This window comes from Psittacula echo, assembly GCF_963264785.1.
Source record: "Psittacula echo genome assembly, chromosome: 5".
Lineage (NCBI taxonomy): Eukaryota > Metazoa > Chordata > Aves > Psittaciformes > Psittacidae > Psittacula > Psittacula echo.
In genome coordinates, this window is record NC_137739.1 from 82,731,728 (window position 1) to 82,744,735 (window position 13,008).

A 13,008-nucleotide genomic window follows, 5' to 3' on the forward strand; every position below is an offset into this window, starting at 1 on the left:
TTGTTAATACGGTTTGCTGCCATGACCACTCTTAACACTACCACTAGGTGTATTTGCATTCAGCTTACAGTTCTGGCTACTGGAGAAAAGAAATCTTTAGAAGACTATTTTCTTTACATAACAGTTGTCTACCATAATGAAATTACTCAGTTATGATTCTTTTCTAATAAACAATTGTTTCAGAAATGATTATTGAATTCAAACCTTGCAATAAGATTCCTGTTCTATTCCCTTGTCAGTTCATGGAGACAGATGGGAACCAATCTGACCAGTTCTTCTTTAAGTACTGATATCAGAACCATATACTATTCCAGAATAAGCCTCAACAAAGTCAGATTACATAGAAGTAGGAGCTGACCACCTTGCTATCCATCATTTATATAGCCAGAGACTGCAGTAGCAGGTTTTGCAACAGTGTTATGGGGGAAGTTTGTGCTGAACTACTTTATCCATCACAGGCCCAAAATGTCTGGTACCCTCCCATTTCACAGATCTTTCAGGAAAGTTTCAACTAACTAAAAGTAAAACTCACATCTGAAGCAAGCTGTCTCCCCAGAGCTAACTAATCTGAGTAATTCTGCATAGAAGAACTCACTAGACAAAAGTCTAAGCCATAGCTGCTTCTTCGTGTACATACCCACATCACTCATGTCCTTCTCACTTTGCATTAAAAAAATACCACTTTTTCCTTCTTTTGGTATAGTGAAACCAGGATCTCACTCAACTGTATCTCACCCTGGCATCTGGAGCATTAATAGCATATAGCACAGTTGGAAATGAATACAAACATTTTCCTGCCTGCTCTCTGAGTTACACTGGTTTCTGTTTCTCTGAAAATTGTCTCAACTGCACCAAAGTACTGCACTCACGTTAGACACTATTGTGGGCTTGCACTGTCGCCTAGTAAAGGGGTCCATTTGTTGGTTTTTCATGCTATGACTTTCAGCCTGAAAAAGAAAAAGCACATGGTTTTTCAGTTAGCTGCTTGCACCCTTGCAAATCCTCCTACAGCACCCTGCCCATGCAAGCATTCATCAGCCACCTATAATACCAAGATCAGAGGAAAACCAGCAACAGCATTAGATTGGAAAGATTTGAACACACTTATTGTCCTATGCTTCACAGGGCAAAACTGTCCTTGTTGAATGTAACATACCAAATAAGTGCACAACTCTCAGGATTTGCTAAACAAGCTTATTTTTTCCTTAGAGGTGTCACTGCAGAGAACTGAATATTTCCTTTACTTTTATTCTCTGAAGTCTCCTTTCTGATTTTTTTCTCAGATAAAATGCACTATGTCATTATTACAGTCAGTAATCTGCTGATAATTGAGTTGATCAAAAGGAGAAAGCAATCTGCTTTAAAATCATGTCATTTGCCTATATGAAAGGGTTTACAGATCATTAGAAAAATTAGTAACTTCACCATGCAATTATCCCCCTTTGCATCATTTCATCTCTACTTGTACAGAAGTATTAATTCAGCACTATTTACCACAAGAGCCTTCTCAGACTCAACGATATTCCACTCTCTATTTCTCTGGTTGATGTAACTGCAGAAAGGGAAAAAAAAGGAGGGTAGGGGGAAAGAAAAATAAAGTGACCGTCATTTATCAATCCCTACACAACAAAACGCCTGATAGCACTCTTGCAGCTTCATCCTGATCACAGATTACTCTTACTGCAACAAAACTGCTATATGGGGTATGTGGAAGAGGATTTACATTTTTAACAGTTTTAACTGAATGACAGAGACAAGGAAACACTAATAGAGCCATCATGATATACATTTCATGAATATATTGTACAGGAAAGAAGAGACGAAATCTGACCATTAATTCACTACTGCATTAGCTTCTCTTCTCTGTGTATTTTGATTGACATAATTTAAGAAAGGAAGTTCGCAATATCTGCTTCTTACCTAATTGCTGAAATGTTTTTTGTTCGCTGACGATCCAGGGCCTCTGCTCTCTCTTCAAGTTCATTAAGCTGATCTTGAATCTGTTTGGCTTTATCTTGGTCCCCCAAGTCCTCAGCCATAGCCTTCAATCAAATAGTAACTCATTAGGCACTACTCCTTACCTCAGAACTAGTCAGAGAAACAAGGGATAGACCCATGAATCAGGCAGCTAACCCTATTCCAGCTGCAAATGCTCTAACCTGCGTGGTAAGAATTAAACAAAGACCTAAACTCTCCTTACAGCTAAAGGCGAAACAGGACTTCTTACTCTGAAGAACTCTGAGAACCTTTGAAACCCCTTAAACAAAGGAAGGCACACGAACACTAGTCCCAGCATGAGAAGTGCAAGTCAGCTGGATGATTTAACATCACTATTTACCAGCTCAGGAAAAGAATTATCATTTCTGCAACTGTGAGTTGCCTCTTCTTTCAAGGAGTTGGAGAATCAATCCCCCACTGCACCACCAGGCCAACAGCATTAGCTCATTATGCCACCTAGTGGCAACAAGCAGCAACTGCATCCTTCTGCAATGGAAAACTAACAATTTACATATTCGTGCATAGTAAAATGATGACCAAACAGTACGGTTAAACCAGAAAATGTAAAACTAAAGATTAAGACAAACTCTTTGGTTTTTACTGTATATTAAGCACGAATTTCTTATAAAAGGACTGCATAAATAAAACCAAAATGTGCTATGCCTGTCTTCAGAGATACTGAAGGCCGTGTTTTCTTGACTTCCCAGCTTTTGCTTCTCAGGACTATTAGGTCTATTTGTAACAGGAAGTCTATGTGTGAAACAGTTCAGTGGCAAGTAAATCTTTTGGCAATGTATTCTTTTCAATACAAAGTGACAATTCAGTCATCCCTGAGTATAAGACAATTTAACATGACTTTTTCTTCCCCTATTTTAAAAAGTATAGGAAATGAACTTTCAAATGGGGTACTCTGGGGGAAAAAGAATAAAAAAGAAGAGGTTTCTAAAGCAGCTTAAGACCTTCTGTTTAAAGGACACAAAAAGCCAGCTATAATTGCCCTTAGGAAAAAAAATGCAATAGCTTTAACTGGGTTCTAAGTGTTCTGAACTCAGCAATGAACCTTGAGATCCACCTTTTAGCTGCAGAGTTAAAGTCAAGCTTACTGCTGACTACTGCCAAAATCCAGATGAGCTCTTCATGAGTTCTTCAAAATCAAAGACTGCATTAAGCTTGCAGGCATCATCTCATCTCTCACCTTCTCCTTTAACAGCTGAGTTTTCTTCATTGCATAATTTGGAGGTGCTTTTCTGAACCTTTCCTTCTCTTTCACAATCTGTAAGATGCAGAGGAAACAAGAAGATGCAAATATGAAATGTCTATTTCAGTACTTGGACACTAGAAGCAGCAGATCAATATCACTTTAGAAATGTGCTTACTGCCACAGAATTTTTACTCATGCTCTCTCTGCTGCATTTTTAAATCTGTGACTTGGTAATGAGTTACAGCCCCACTACCCCTACTTACAGCCTACAAAAATCTGATGCTGGTCAGTATTAAGCAAGTATTAAACTGCAGAAACTGTGATACATGTATGTTAGCTGTCAGCTTTCCAGAACTTGAGAACTAAGTTGCCATACGCAGGTTAGGAGTTCAGAGCTCTGTAACAGAAGTTCAAGAGGAGGTAACAGGGCACAAAGGATGAAGCAAAACAGGAGAGAGCACCAAACAACAGCTGGATCACCAAGCCACTCTATTCAGTTACGCAACCTCATTTTGAGCCTTTTATCTTCTTCTTAGGGAGCAAATACTACGATCATTTTGCTTCATAACAGCTAGTGCTCTACTCTATGAGTTCCTGTCACCTTTAAGCACTGCCACAGCCTCACTACAACACACTGTTTACCTCCTCAATGTCCTGGTCATTAAACTTGTAGTTGAGAGCTTCTTTGATGGACACTTCCTTCTTGTTTATCTCATCTAATGTGGGTAGCTGCATCCCAGCAGAGAACATCTAAACACAAGAGACAAAGAGGTTACTTTCCACTAAGTATTCTTGGCAGAAGGCTGCTAAGAAGCAACTAAAGTCTGGCAAACTTACCGCTTCTTTCCACTTCATAAACTCACTTTCAGTAAATTCCTGATTTGAGACAAACTCCAAACGAAACACACGTGAATCACTGCCATGCCTGCAACAAGAAAGTAACAACATCCCTCTCTGATGGTGCAGGGCTGTGATCTTGGATCTATAAGTGTAAACTGACTCAAGAAGCCCAAAACCAGATGCTTAGGCTACTCTCATGGCACACATGCTATCCACTCATGACTTCAGTCAGGTCAGCAACAGGTCAGGAGCATAGATCAGCTATTTGTAGTAATTCAAAGAAATACAGACATTGAGTCTGCAGGAAACAGTCGTGGAGTTGTGGCAGTAAAACCCTCAGGAGGAAACAAACAGATTTCTCTCACACCTAAACCTTGTATTTGGTGGTCCATGGCATGATCTTCAGAAACACAAGGCTCCTTCATGTTTGGGCCAGTAGAAGTCACCTTTAAGCAGTACTGAATGACACAGTGCTGGAGCCAGCCCTTATCTAATTTTTCATTTGTTGGCCAAGCAAAAGCCAAAAATCACTAAACATTTTCTGTGGAGCACTACTTTTGGCACTACCACCTAACTACCACTACTATACTGCTACTAGCAATACTAAAACTAGTTGCCATAGTGTAAATTTCACTCAAAGCATGAAGAGCTCTCTCCCGAGGTAGCCTAAGAAGTTACTGAATGTCATCACACTGGATTTAGACAAGACATTCTTCACATGCCTTCCTGTTTCTCCCCAGTGGTTAATGTCTTTCTGTATTACAGGATGTTTTGTATTTTAACTGTTAACCTTCACCTCATGATTCTTACGAGGATGTGAGAGACTGAACTGAAATCAGACTCCACTGTCCATTGTCTCAAAGATTGGTATGAGAAGCTGAGATGGGACTCTACACTATTCATTGCCTGAGAGATGGGTGGGAGAAGTTGAGATAAGACTCCTCTGTCCATTATCCCAAGGATTGCTTGCAGACATGCAGTTGAAGAGCTGACTGCAAGACCAGCAAAACTGGATGATGTGATCCACCAGGAATGTGCAGTACATTAAGAACAGAGGTACTCTCCCCAACACATAATAAAAGGGGAAAAAGGTAATCACTGTGGTCCTCACACACCTCTGATGACGAATACGGACCCTTGTGGTCACTCACCACCGATGACAACTACTGACCCAGGGTGACACCCACATCACTGAAGATGACTACAGACCCTCTGAACGTCATTGGATACACAGTGGTGACTATCCCTCTGCACTCCGAATTCTTGCTCAATTTCTATCCTTTTTCCCCGATCTGTCCTATCTCTACCTTTTTAATAATAATCATCATCATCATCATCAACTTTTTATATCTTTTTATAATAAACCGACTGATCAATTATGGTACTTGACCTCACTTGCGTCTTAATTTCACTCTGGGGATCACAAACAAAACATTTCTGACACTACATCTGACACTTTATCCAGTCGGACCGTGACAAATGGCCATACCCACAACCGAGAAATCCGACACTACTTTCAACTTCTTCCCTCCAAAGTACATTCTATGTTGTAACATGTATACCAGACCCAATCGTGTATGCCTTTAAATGATACATATTTTCTCACATCTGATAACAGCAGCAGAGAAAAAGATACAAGTTATTGTGAAGCTCAAGAGGTACAAACTGTTCAGATGCCAACACAAACACAAGTCCCTGCATGAGATTTTTCTTTTTTTCTCACTATTTCCATCACGCCAAAAACAACTCAACCAACCAAACCCCAATATTCTGGCAGTAAATGTCGTGATATGGTCCAGTCTGCTTTTTAGCTCTCATCTCCAAACCACACACTATGGCACAGAGAGGACACTGATTCATGAACTGATAAGGATTACTTTGGTATCTTACCTCAACTGTAGTCCTTTGTTTGTCCGGGTACCGCCAAGCTGGTAAACCTTTGCAGTCTCTACCACACCAGTTATTTCAGCAACCTGTATCACAGAGTAAAATAAACAAGAGGGGTTTTTTTGTGTCCTGGAATATATCTGGCATATTCAAGCATTTTCATTAGAGATCAAAAACCTTAATCTAACTAACAATTCTAACTAGATCACAGAAAGCAAGATTCTTCAGTGTACATTATCAGGTACTGAATTAGTTGCATCTGAATGCATGTATCACCTTTGAGTTGACAAATTATATCATCTGAGTGCTTGATGCAGTTTTTTCATCTCTCAGTTCTGCCTTCCTGACTTGGTCAAAGCAGAGTCCTGAACTCTAGTTTGCAATACAAATGATGAGACAAGACGGCTGTTGTGGTTTAAGCCCAGGCTGTAAATTAGAACCACGCAGTCTACTTCCCCCCCCAGCCTTCCTTCCCCCTCCTGGAGGGACAGGGAGGAGAATCGAAAGAATGCAACTCCCACAGGTTGAGATAAGAACAGTTTAATAACTAAGGTATAACACAAATCACTACTGCTACCACCAATAATAATGATAAAGGAAATAACAAGGGAAGAGAATACAACACCTCACCGACCGGTACCTCACCACTCACAGACCGATACTGATACCTCACCCCCTACCCCGCAGAGTTCCAGCCCTTCCGGACTACTCTCAGTTCTACATCCTGGGCATGACATGCTGTGGTATGGAATACTTCTTTGGCTAGTTTGGGTCAGGTGTCCTGTCCCTGCTTCCTCCTGGCTTCTCCTCCTCCCTGGCAGAGCATGAGACTCACAAAGTCCTTGGTCAGGGACCAATTCTGACCAGCAACCAAAAACATCGGCTTTATCAGCATTATTCCCAGGCCGAAAGTCAAAACCACAGCACTGCACCAGCTACTAAGAAGGAATAAAACTGACTGCTGCTGCTGAACCCAGGACAACAGCATGAACCAAAGCTGGAAGAACAGGCTTTGTCAGTGCTCAGTCTCTCTCACTAAATCTCTCTCTTCACCTAGCTGGTCTCTCCACTTCAGCAGCAGCAACTACATCTTCTTATTCTAAGCAATCTTTTTATATTAATTATTCAAACAATCACAGGCACCCCAGAGTTGCAAAGCTGCAAATATTATATTACAATCTTAGAAAAAGAACTAAATCCCTTGGAAGTAAACTCACCCGATAAACAGGTTTGCTGTTATGATTTCCAATGCCAATTCGGACAAAACAGCCAGTGACTGTCTTGGCAAAGAAGGGCATATGACACCAGCGCTCCAGCTTGTGTCGCGATAACCGCACGCGGTTCAGCTCTTCGGGCAAGGACACTGGTTGGGACTTAGGAGGAATTTCTTCTTTCCTGATTTGGGAAAGGTGAGAAAGAATAAAGAAAAGAAAGTAGAGGCATAATCACCAGAAAAGGGGTCCTGAGCTAGGTGCAGCATGAGTGCTATTTAAATTGCTAGTAAAAGGAAAGATTCATCAAGCACTAGTTGACTGTAGGTATGTGAATTTAGCATTCATGAGAAAGGCTTAATGTAAAGTCCCAGACTTGTTATCTCTGATACCACAAAGCAGACTCATACACCAATGCAGTTTATAGGCCAATGCCTTAAGATAAGCCAGCACACACCTCTATCCTGCTAGTATGCCAGGGTTCTGCAGCTGCTCAGCTCTAGAATTAAACACATCTGTAAACAGCAGTGCAAATGGGGCTCAAGGTAACAGCAGGGAACTGCAGTTGCAAGCCTATTCAGGGTAAATCAGTCCCATGCACCGTTATATAGAAGCCAAGGACTCAAATGAGCAATGCAGGTGTACCCAGAGGCAAAACCACTTTAGAGACACTGAACTGCCCCCAAACAATCCTCTATGACAGCAATGTGTCTACATGAAGTGGATCTTTTCATGAATACACATTTACAAGTAATTGTAGTGTAATGTTTACTACTTACTCTTCCTCTTCATCAGAGGATGACGATCTGGATGACCGATCACTTTTCTCACTAGACTTATCATCCTCCTCCTCCTCTTCATCATCAGAGTATACTTCACTGGTTTTTAATGGCTGTTTTTTTGCAAGCAATTCAGCTGGGTTAAGGAGGACAGAGAATAAGGAAAAATAAGCTGTAAATTTTTTATGAAAGCTTCCTCTTAGAGCTGAAACCTTATTGATTGTTTTTAAAACAGAAAAAGAGAGGCAGGTAGCTGTTTATTTTATGCTGGATCCAAGTGCCACATGTTCAAATCCACTAGTAAACTAAGCACTCCATATTAGACATTCAAAGAAAGAAATCAAAGTATTTAAAAGCATCTTAAATCTCAGCTGTACTTATCTTCAGTCTCCCAACTTGACTGCACATAGTGATACAAGATGGGCATAACAGCTGGATATACAAGATAAAACTATTATGATCAGACAACTCATTGTTATTTTGCAAGGGAAAAAAAGAAATCTCATGTTTGGAGAGGACCACAATAACACCCAGCAGAGTAAAAAAAAAATGTTGCATCTAAAGTCTGGCAAGACCGACAAGATGATGTACCAGTGAAGAAACAAGCAAATGTAGACAAGGTAGCACAAGTATAATAAACACAGTTTGGATGGTTAAAGATTAAATAACAGAATCTAAGCAACCATTTCAAATCCATGAAATAAACATTACGAAGTGCCACTCAATGGACTGCAATGAAAGTCTGCTTTCATTTCAGACCATTCCAAAGAGGGGCGAGGCAGAGAAATACAGCATCAGTGATACCCAAACAATACCCAAGGTTATCACGTTGGGCAAGACAGCAAGGAAAACACAGACACAATTCATTGACTCCAAGGTGTAGGGCTGTTGTATTAACTAGAGACAGAAGCAGCACTTCCAGAAAGCTGTAAAAATGCCTTCAAAATTGTAGCAATAGCAACACGCTTTCATACCTGTTCTGTTCTTCCTTTTCTCTCTTTCTGCCTTTAGCTCCTCCATTGCCTGAGATTTCTTGTCTAGCTTCTCATCTCGCTTTGATCGCCGCTCTTTGTTATGCGACATGACCTAAAAACATGCACAGAAGATCCCTCAACACCAAGTGCAATCCACAAACTGAAATGCATTAAAACAAAGATTGTTTGCACACTTTGAAAGCTCCATTTTGAAACAGTTTTTTTCCCCAAGTTCATTTTTAGAGGCTATGAAGACTGAAATCAGTCTAAACAGTATTTCTTTTTTCTACTTCAATGAACATATTTACACTTCAATGTTTCTGCCACCAAGTTTTAGCCCCAAAACTCCTCCTTAAAGTTAAAACAGAACTAGAGAAATAAAATGGAAGTAATTCTGCAACAAGTAATGAGGAAAACCTGGGTGAATATTCTTCCAAGTCTTGATTCTTGTCTAATCAAGACACTTGTTCTCATTCAATTGCAAAGAGAAATTTATGCTAAAAAATATTTAAAGCAGAAATAAAGTCATGTGTAACGTCCGTAATATGGATCCAAATCTTGAATGCTGTAAATCCTCTAATCTTTTCAGTTTCTAATGGGTCTACCTGGAATACCAGGTAGCACCGAAAGTAGTTTTAATAACAAGCATAAGAGACAGTCATTTGAGGTAAGTCAAAGTAATTTCTAGAAAGCACTGTAAAAGAACTCTGCAAAGATCCTTTTACATATGCATATGTGTATACACATCTACACATTATGTATTACATAAGGGACTACATAACTGTATACACACAAGTATATACATATGGAGTTGAGGGGGCAGAGAGATGAGATTCACACCACTTAACATGTGCGTAAAGGAAAACTCATTTCACCTAATTTTACCTAAGTGTCAAACATCTATTTCACTAGAAAATAACATGGAGTGAATTGCCAGCTGGACATGCCCTCCTCCATTGCACAGAGGCAACAAGTGCAAACAAGCAACTAGTTCTCAGATGGCTAAAGTCAGGTGAAACCCATCCCATTCTGGGAGCCTATCTGCACAGACTCTATAAATAGTTGAGGTCATGGTCTTAACCATTTGAAACCGCAGCCAATTCAGCCAGTTGAAACTATAGTTCTATTACAGAGACCTCAATCCCACAACTGGTATTATCCTCTTTCTATTGGAGGTGGACAAACTATAGAACTTCTGCTCCTTCTAGCATTCAAGCTTTTTCTTGACACCCCTACCTGTAGAAAATAACCAGTCTTTCCATTGTATGTGCATGCAAAGTAATTAAGACAACAGCTCACCATTTTCTAGCCTGTTCTCTCAAGCTTTCACACACAAGAAAGACTGCACATAATGATTCACTTGAATGACAACTTTGGCTAAAGGAACTGCAAAAGGTTGCTCTACTGTTCTCATGTGGAAGGACTATCACAGCAACTCAAGATACAGCTGTGATTTTTCATTTTTCATTAGAAGAAGTTATCAGTGCACCCCTCAGCAGACTGAAGATGTTAATTTCTTTAGATGAACTGGAAAGGCTAAAGATAGCTTGAGCATGTAAATGAACTAAATTCTGACCTGCTTATCACACTGCTCGACATTAAGGGGAAACATTAGGGGCAGACAGAGGCAGCATCCTATCTCCTATTGCCAAGGGAAAAAGGTTTGTTACTAAGGACAATTTTATTTCCTACCTGGGATTCCTGGATCTGTGTGAGTTTTTTCTTCTCCTGCTCTTCCTCTTGCTTTTTCTTTTTCTCTTTCTTTTCTTTCTTTTTTGCCGTTTTTAGTTTCTTCTTGATTTCAAACCTAGTGGCAGATATTGAAACAAAAAGAATGTATGATAGAATGCTCTCTCCCTGAGTAAGCAAAGTACCACTCAGATGCTATCGCAGCTTAAGTTGTTAGTAGGCTGTAAGGAATGCTTCCACTGCTTGCCTCAGATGGATAACCCTTTAACACTATCGTGCCCCCTATTCCCATCCCCTTCCTTCCCCAAGAAAAATAAGGTGAAGAAAAGCTGAGGACAGAAAAGTGCAGACAACAGACAGCTAACCTTTAGTGCTGATGAAATCACATAGTAATGGCTACTCCCCAGAAATCTGTCCTTACTCCATATTCTCCAGTGTAGTGACCATTGCATGTTGCCTCCAACTCTAAAAACAATTGGCTATTTTGCATCATTTGCATCTCAACAGCTAAGTGGGTGTTTAAAGCCACTATCATGCTAACTTTTTCAGTGCTTAAACTCCAGCTTTCTACTAGTACTGGTCTGTATAAGAATAACTGCAAAGAAGTCACAGTGTGTCCTCTTTCTGTAGCTACATTCCAATGAGACTCAAGCAGTTTCTGTAGTCCAATAAAAGCACTACCATTTCTACCTTCATGAAATATTTCACCCTGAAATCTTATTTTCAGCCACCGTATTCAGAGGAGCAGTGATTTCACTAGAATTGTCCTGTGACTGAGATGCCACTGCACCATGAACTGGTCACTGCTTTAGTGAAGTGTGCATACAGACAAACACAAGAAGAAAGATTACTTAACTTCCAATAATTGAAATTCAAAAAGTGTTATCCACATGCATATTACACAGTCCATTCTTCTTCAGTCCTTTATACCTGGATTTTGTAGACAAGAAACTGAAGTGCCAGATGAACTCATTGCCCTTTCACATTACACCTTTAACATGAAGCATATTACACAAGGCACAGGCATTGTATCACAGTGCCTGCTGTAATCCAAATGAACTCACAGCACAACATACATACAAAAAGCTAGACAGCATTTTGAAAGATCCAACTTACCATAGAGTTAAATAACTACCACCCCCCTCCTTAGTTCTACCTGCCAACCCCTTTACATAGGGCAAACTTGTTTAATACTAAATCAGCAACTCAAGCTTGTTTGTATCAAGTATTCTCCCGTGTTCATTCTATAAAAGACAGACATTTGAGTTACCATGGAATAGTGAATGAAGTGAAAAAATATGGTGTCCTTCTACCTGATCTAAATCCAGTCTTTCACTCATTCTGATCCCTTTGAGGATAGCAGCAGACTAGAGAAGACATTGAAAGCTGTATTAAGACCATAGACAGGCAGGGCTCTAACTAAATACGGCTTGGACAAATAGTCTGACGGTAGCTTGTATTGACAAGATTTACTCAGATGTCAGTCCTCTAGAGAAATTTCTCAGCAAGTGAGGAAAGAGAAAAGTCACTGAAGAGAGAAGCAACCGGAGAAAACTTGCCCTACATGTACCAGATTTATCACTTCAGACACATAGAAAGAAAAATACTTTTACTACTAGGAAACTGCAACACCCCCAAGTCCTCCTCAGGGCTGCTCTCAATTCAATCTCCACCTGCCTGTAGTTGTGCCTGGGACTGCCCTGACTCACATGCAGGACCTTGTACTTGGCCTTATTGAACTTCATAAGGTTCGCATGAGCCCACTTCTCAAGCTCGTCAAGGTCGCTCTGGATGGCATCCCTTCCCTCTGGTGTCAACCACACCGCACAGCTTGGTGTCATCAGCAAAACTGCTGCGGGTGCACTCAATTCCACTGTCCAAGTTGCCAGCAAAGACGTTGAATAGCACCGGTCCCAAAACAGACCCCTGAAGAACACTCACTTGGACATAGAGCCACTCTTTGAGTGTGACCATCCAGCCAATCCCTTATCCACCAATGCTACAGCAGCCATTGTAGAAAGCCACCAAATTTGCCAGACACCACTTGCCCAAAGTGAAGGCATGTTGGCTGTCACAAATCACTCCTTTACTACTCATTTGCCTTAGCATAGTTTCGAGGCAGATCTGCTCCATGATCTTGTCAGGCACTGAGGTGAGACTCACTGGTCTGTAGTTGCCTGGGTTTTCATTTTTTCCATTTTTAAAATGCAGTGATATGGCTACAACAGTAACTTTCAGACACTGACTTTTACAAGAACACACAGAATTCTTGCTGTGCCCTTCTCAACTTGCTACAAGGACAGTTTATGCCAAAAAAAACCAACCTACAATGAAGCTTAATTCACTTTATAGTGCTGAATGCTTGGATCCAAAAAATGAGAGCAGTCAGCATGCTCTCCTTACAGCCTGTATGAATTTGCTGCCAGATA

The 13,008-nt window shown here is 40.4% G+C and overlaps 1 protein-coding gene across 1 annotated transcript in view; it reads right to left on the minus strand.

Moving 5' to 3' along the window:
- RTF1 (RTF1 homolog, Paf1/RNA polymerase II complex component) overlaps positions 1 to 13,008 on the minus strand; it is a 35,295-nt gene that overhangs the window by 5,642 nt on the left and 16,645 nt on the right. Inside the window, exons 5-15 of the mRNA XM_080619072.1 lie at positions 10,583 to 10,697; positions 8,891 to 9,002; positions 7,917 to 8,052; positions 7,144 to 7,321; positions 5,930 to 6,012; positions 4,037 to 4,124; positions 3,842 to 3,949; positions 3,194 to 3,271; positions 1,921 to 2,042; positions 1,495 to 1,552; positions 870 to 947 (exon numbers count right to left, since the gene is read on the minus strand). Of these exons, the coding sequence (XP_080475198.1) occupies positions 870 to 947; positions 1,495 to 1,552; positions 1,921 to 2,042; positions 3,194 to 3,271; positions 3,842 to 3,949; positions 4,037 to 4,124; positions 5,930 to 6,012; positions 7,144 to 7,321; positions 7,917 to 8,052; positions 8,891 to 9,002; positions 10,583 to 10,697 (1,156 nt within the window). The remainder of the gene's footprint in view (positions 1 to 869; positions 948 to 1,494; positions 1,553 to 1,920; positions 2,043 to 3,193; positions 3,272 to 3,841; positions 3,950 to 4,036; positions 4,125 to 5,929; positions 6,013 to 7,143; positions 7,322 to 7,916; positions 8,053 to 8,890; positions 9,003 to 10,582; positions 10,698 to 13,008) is intronic.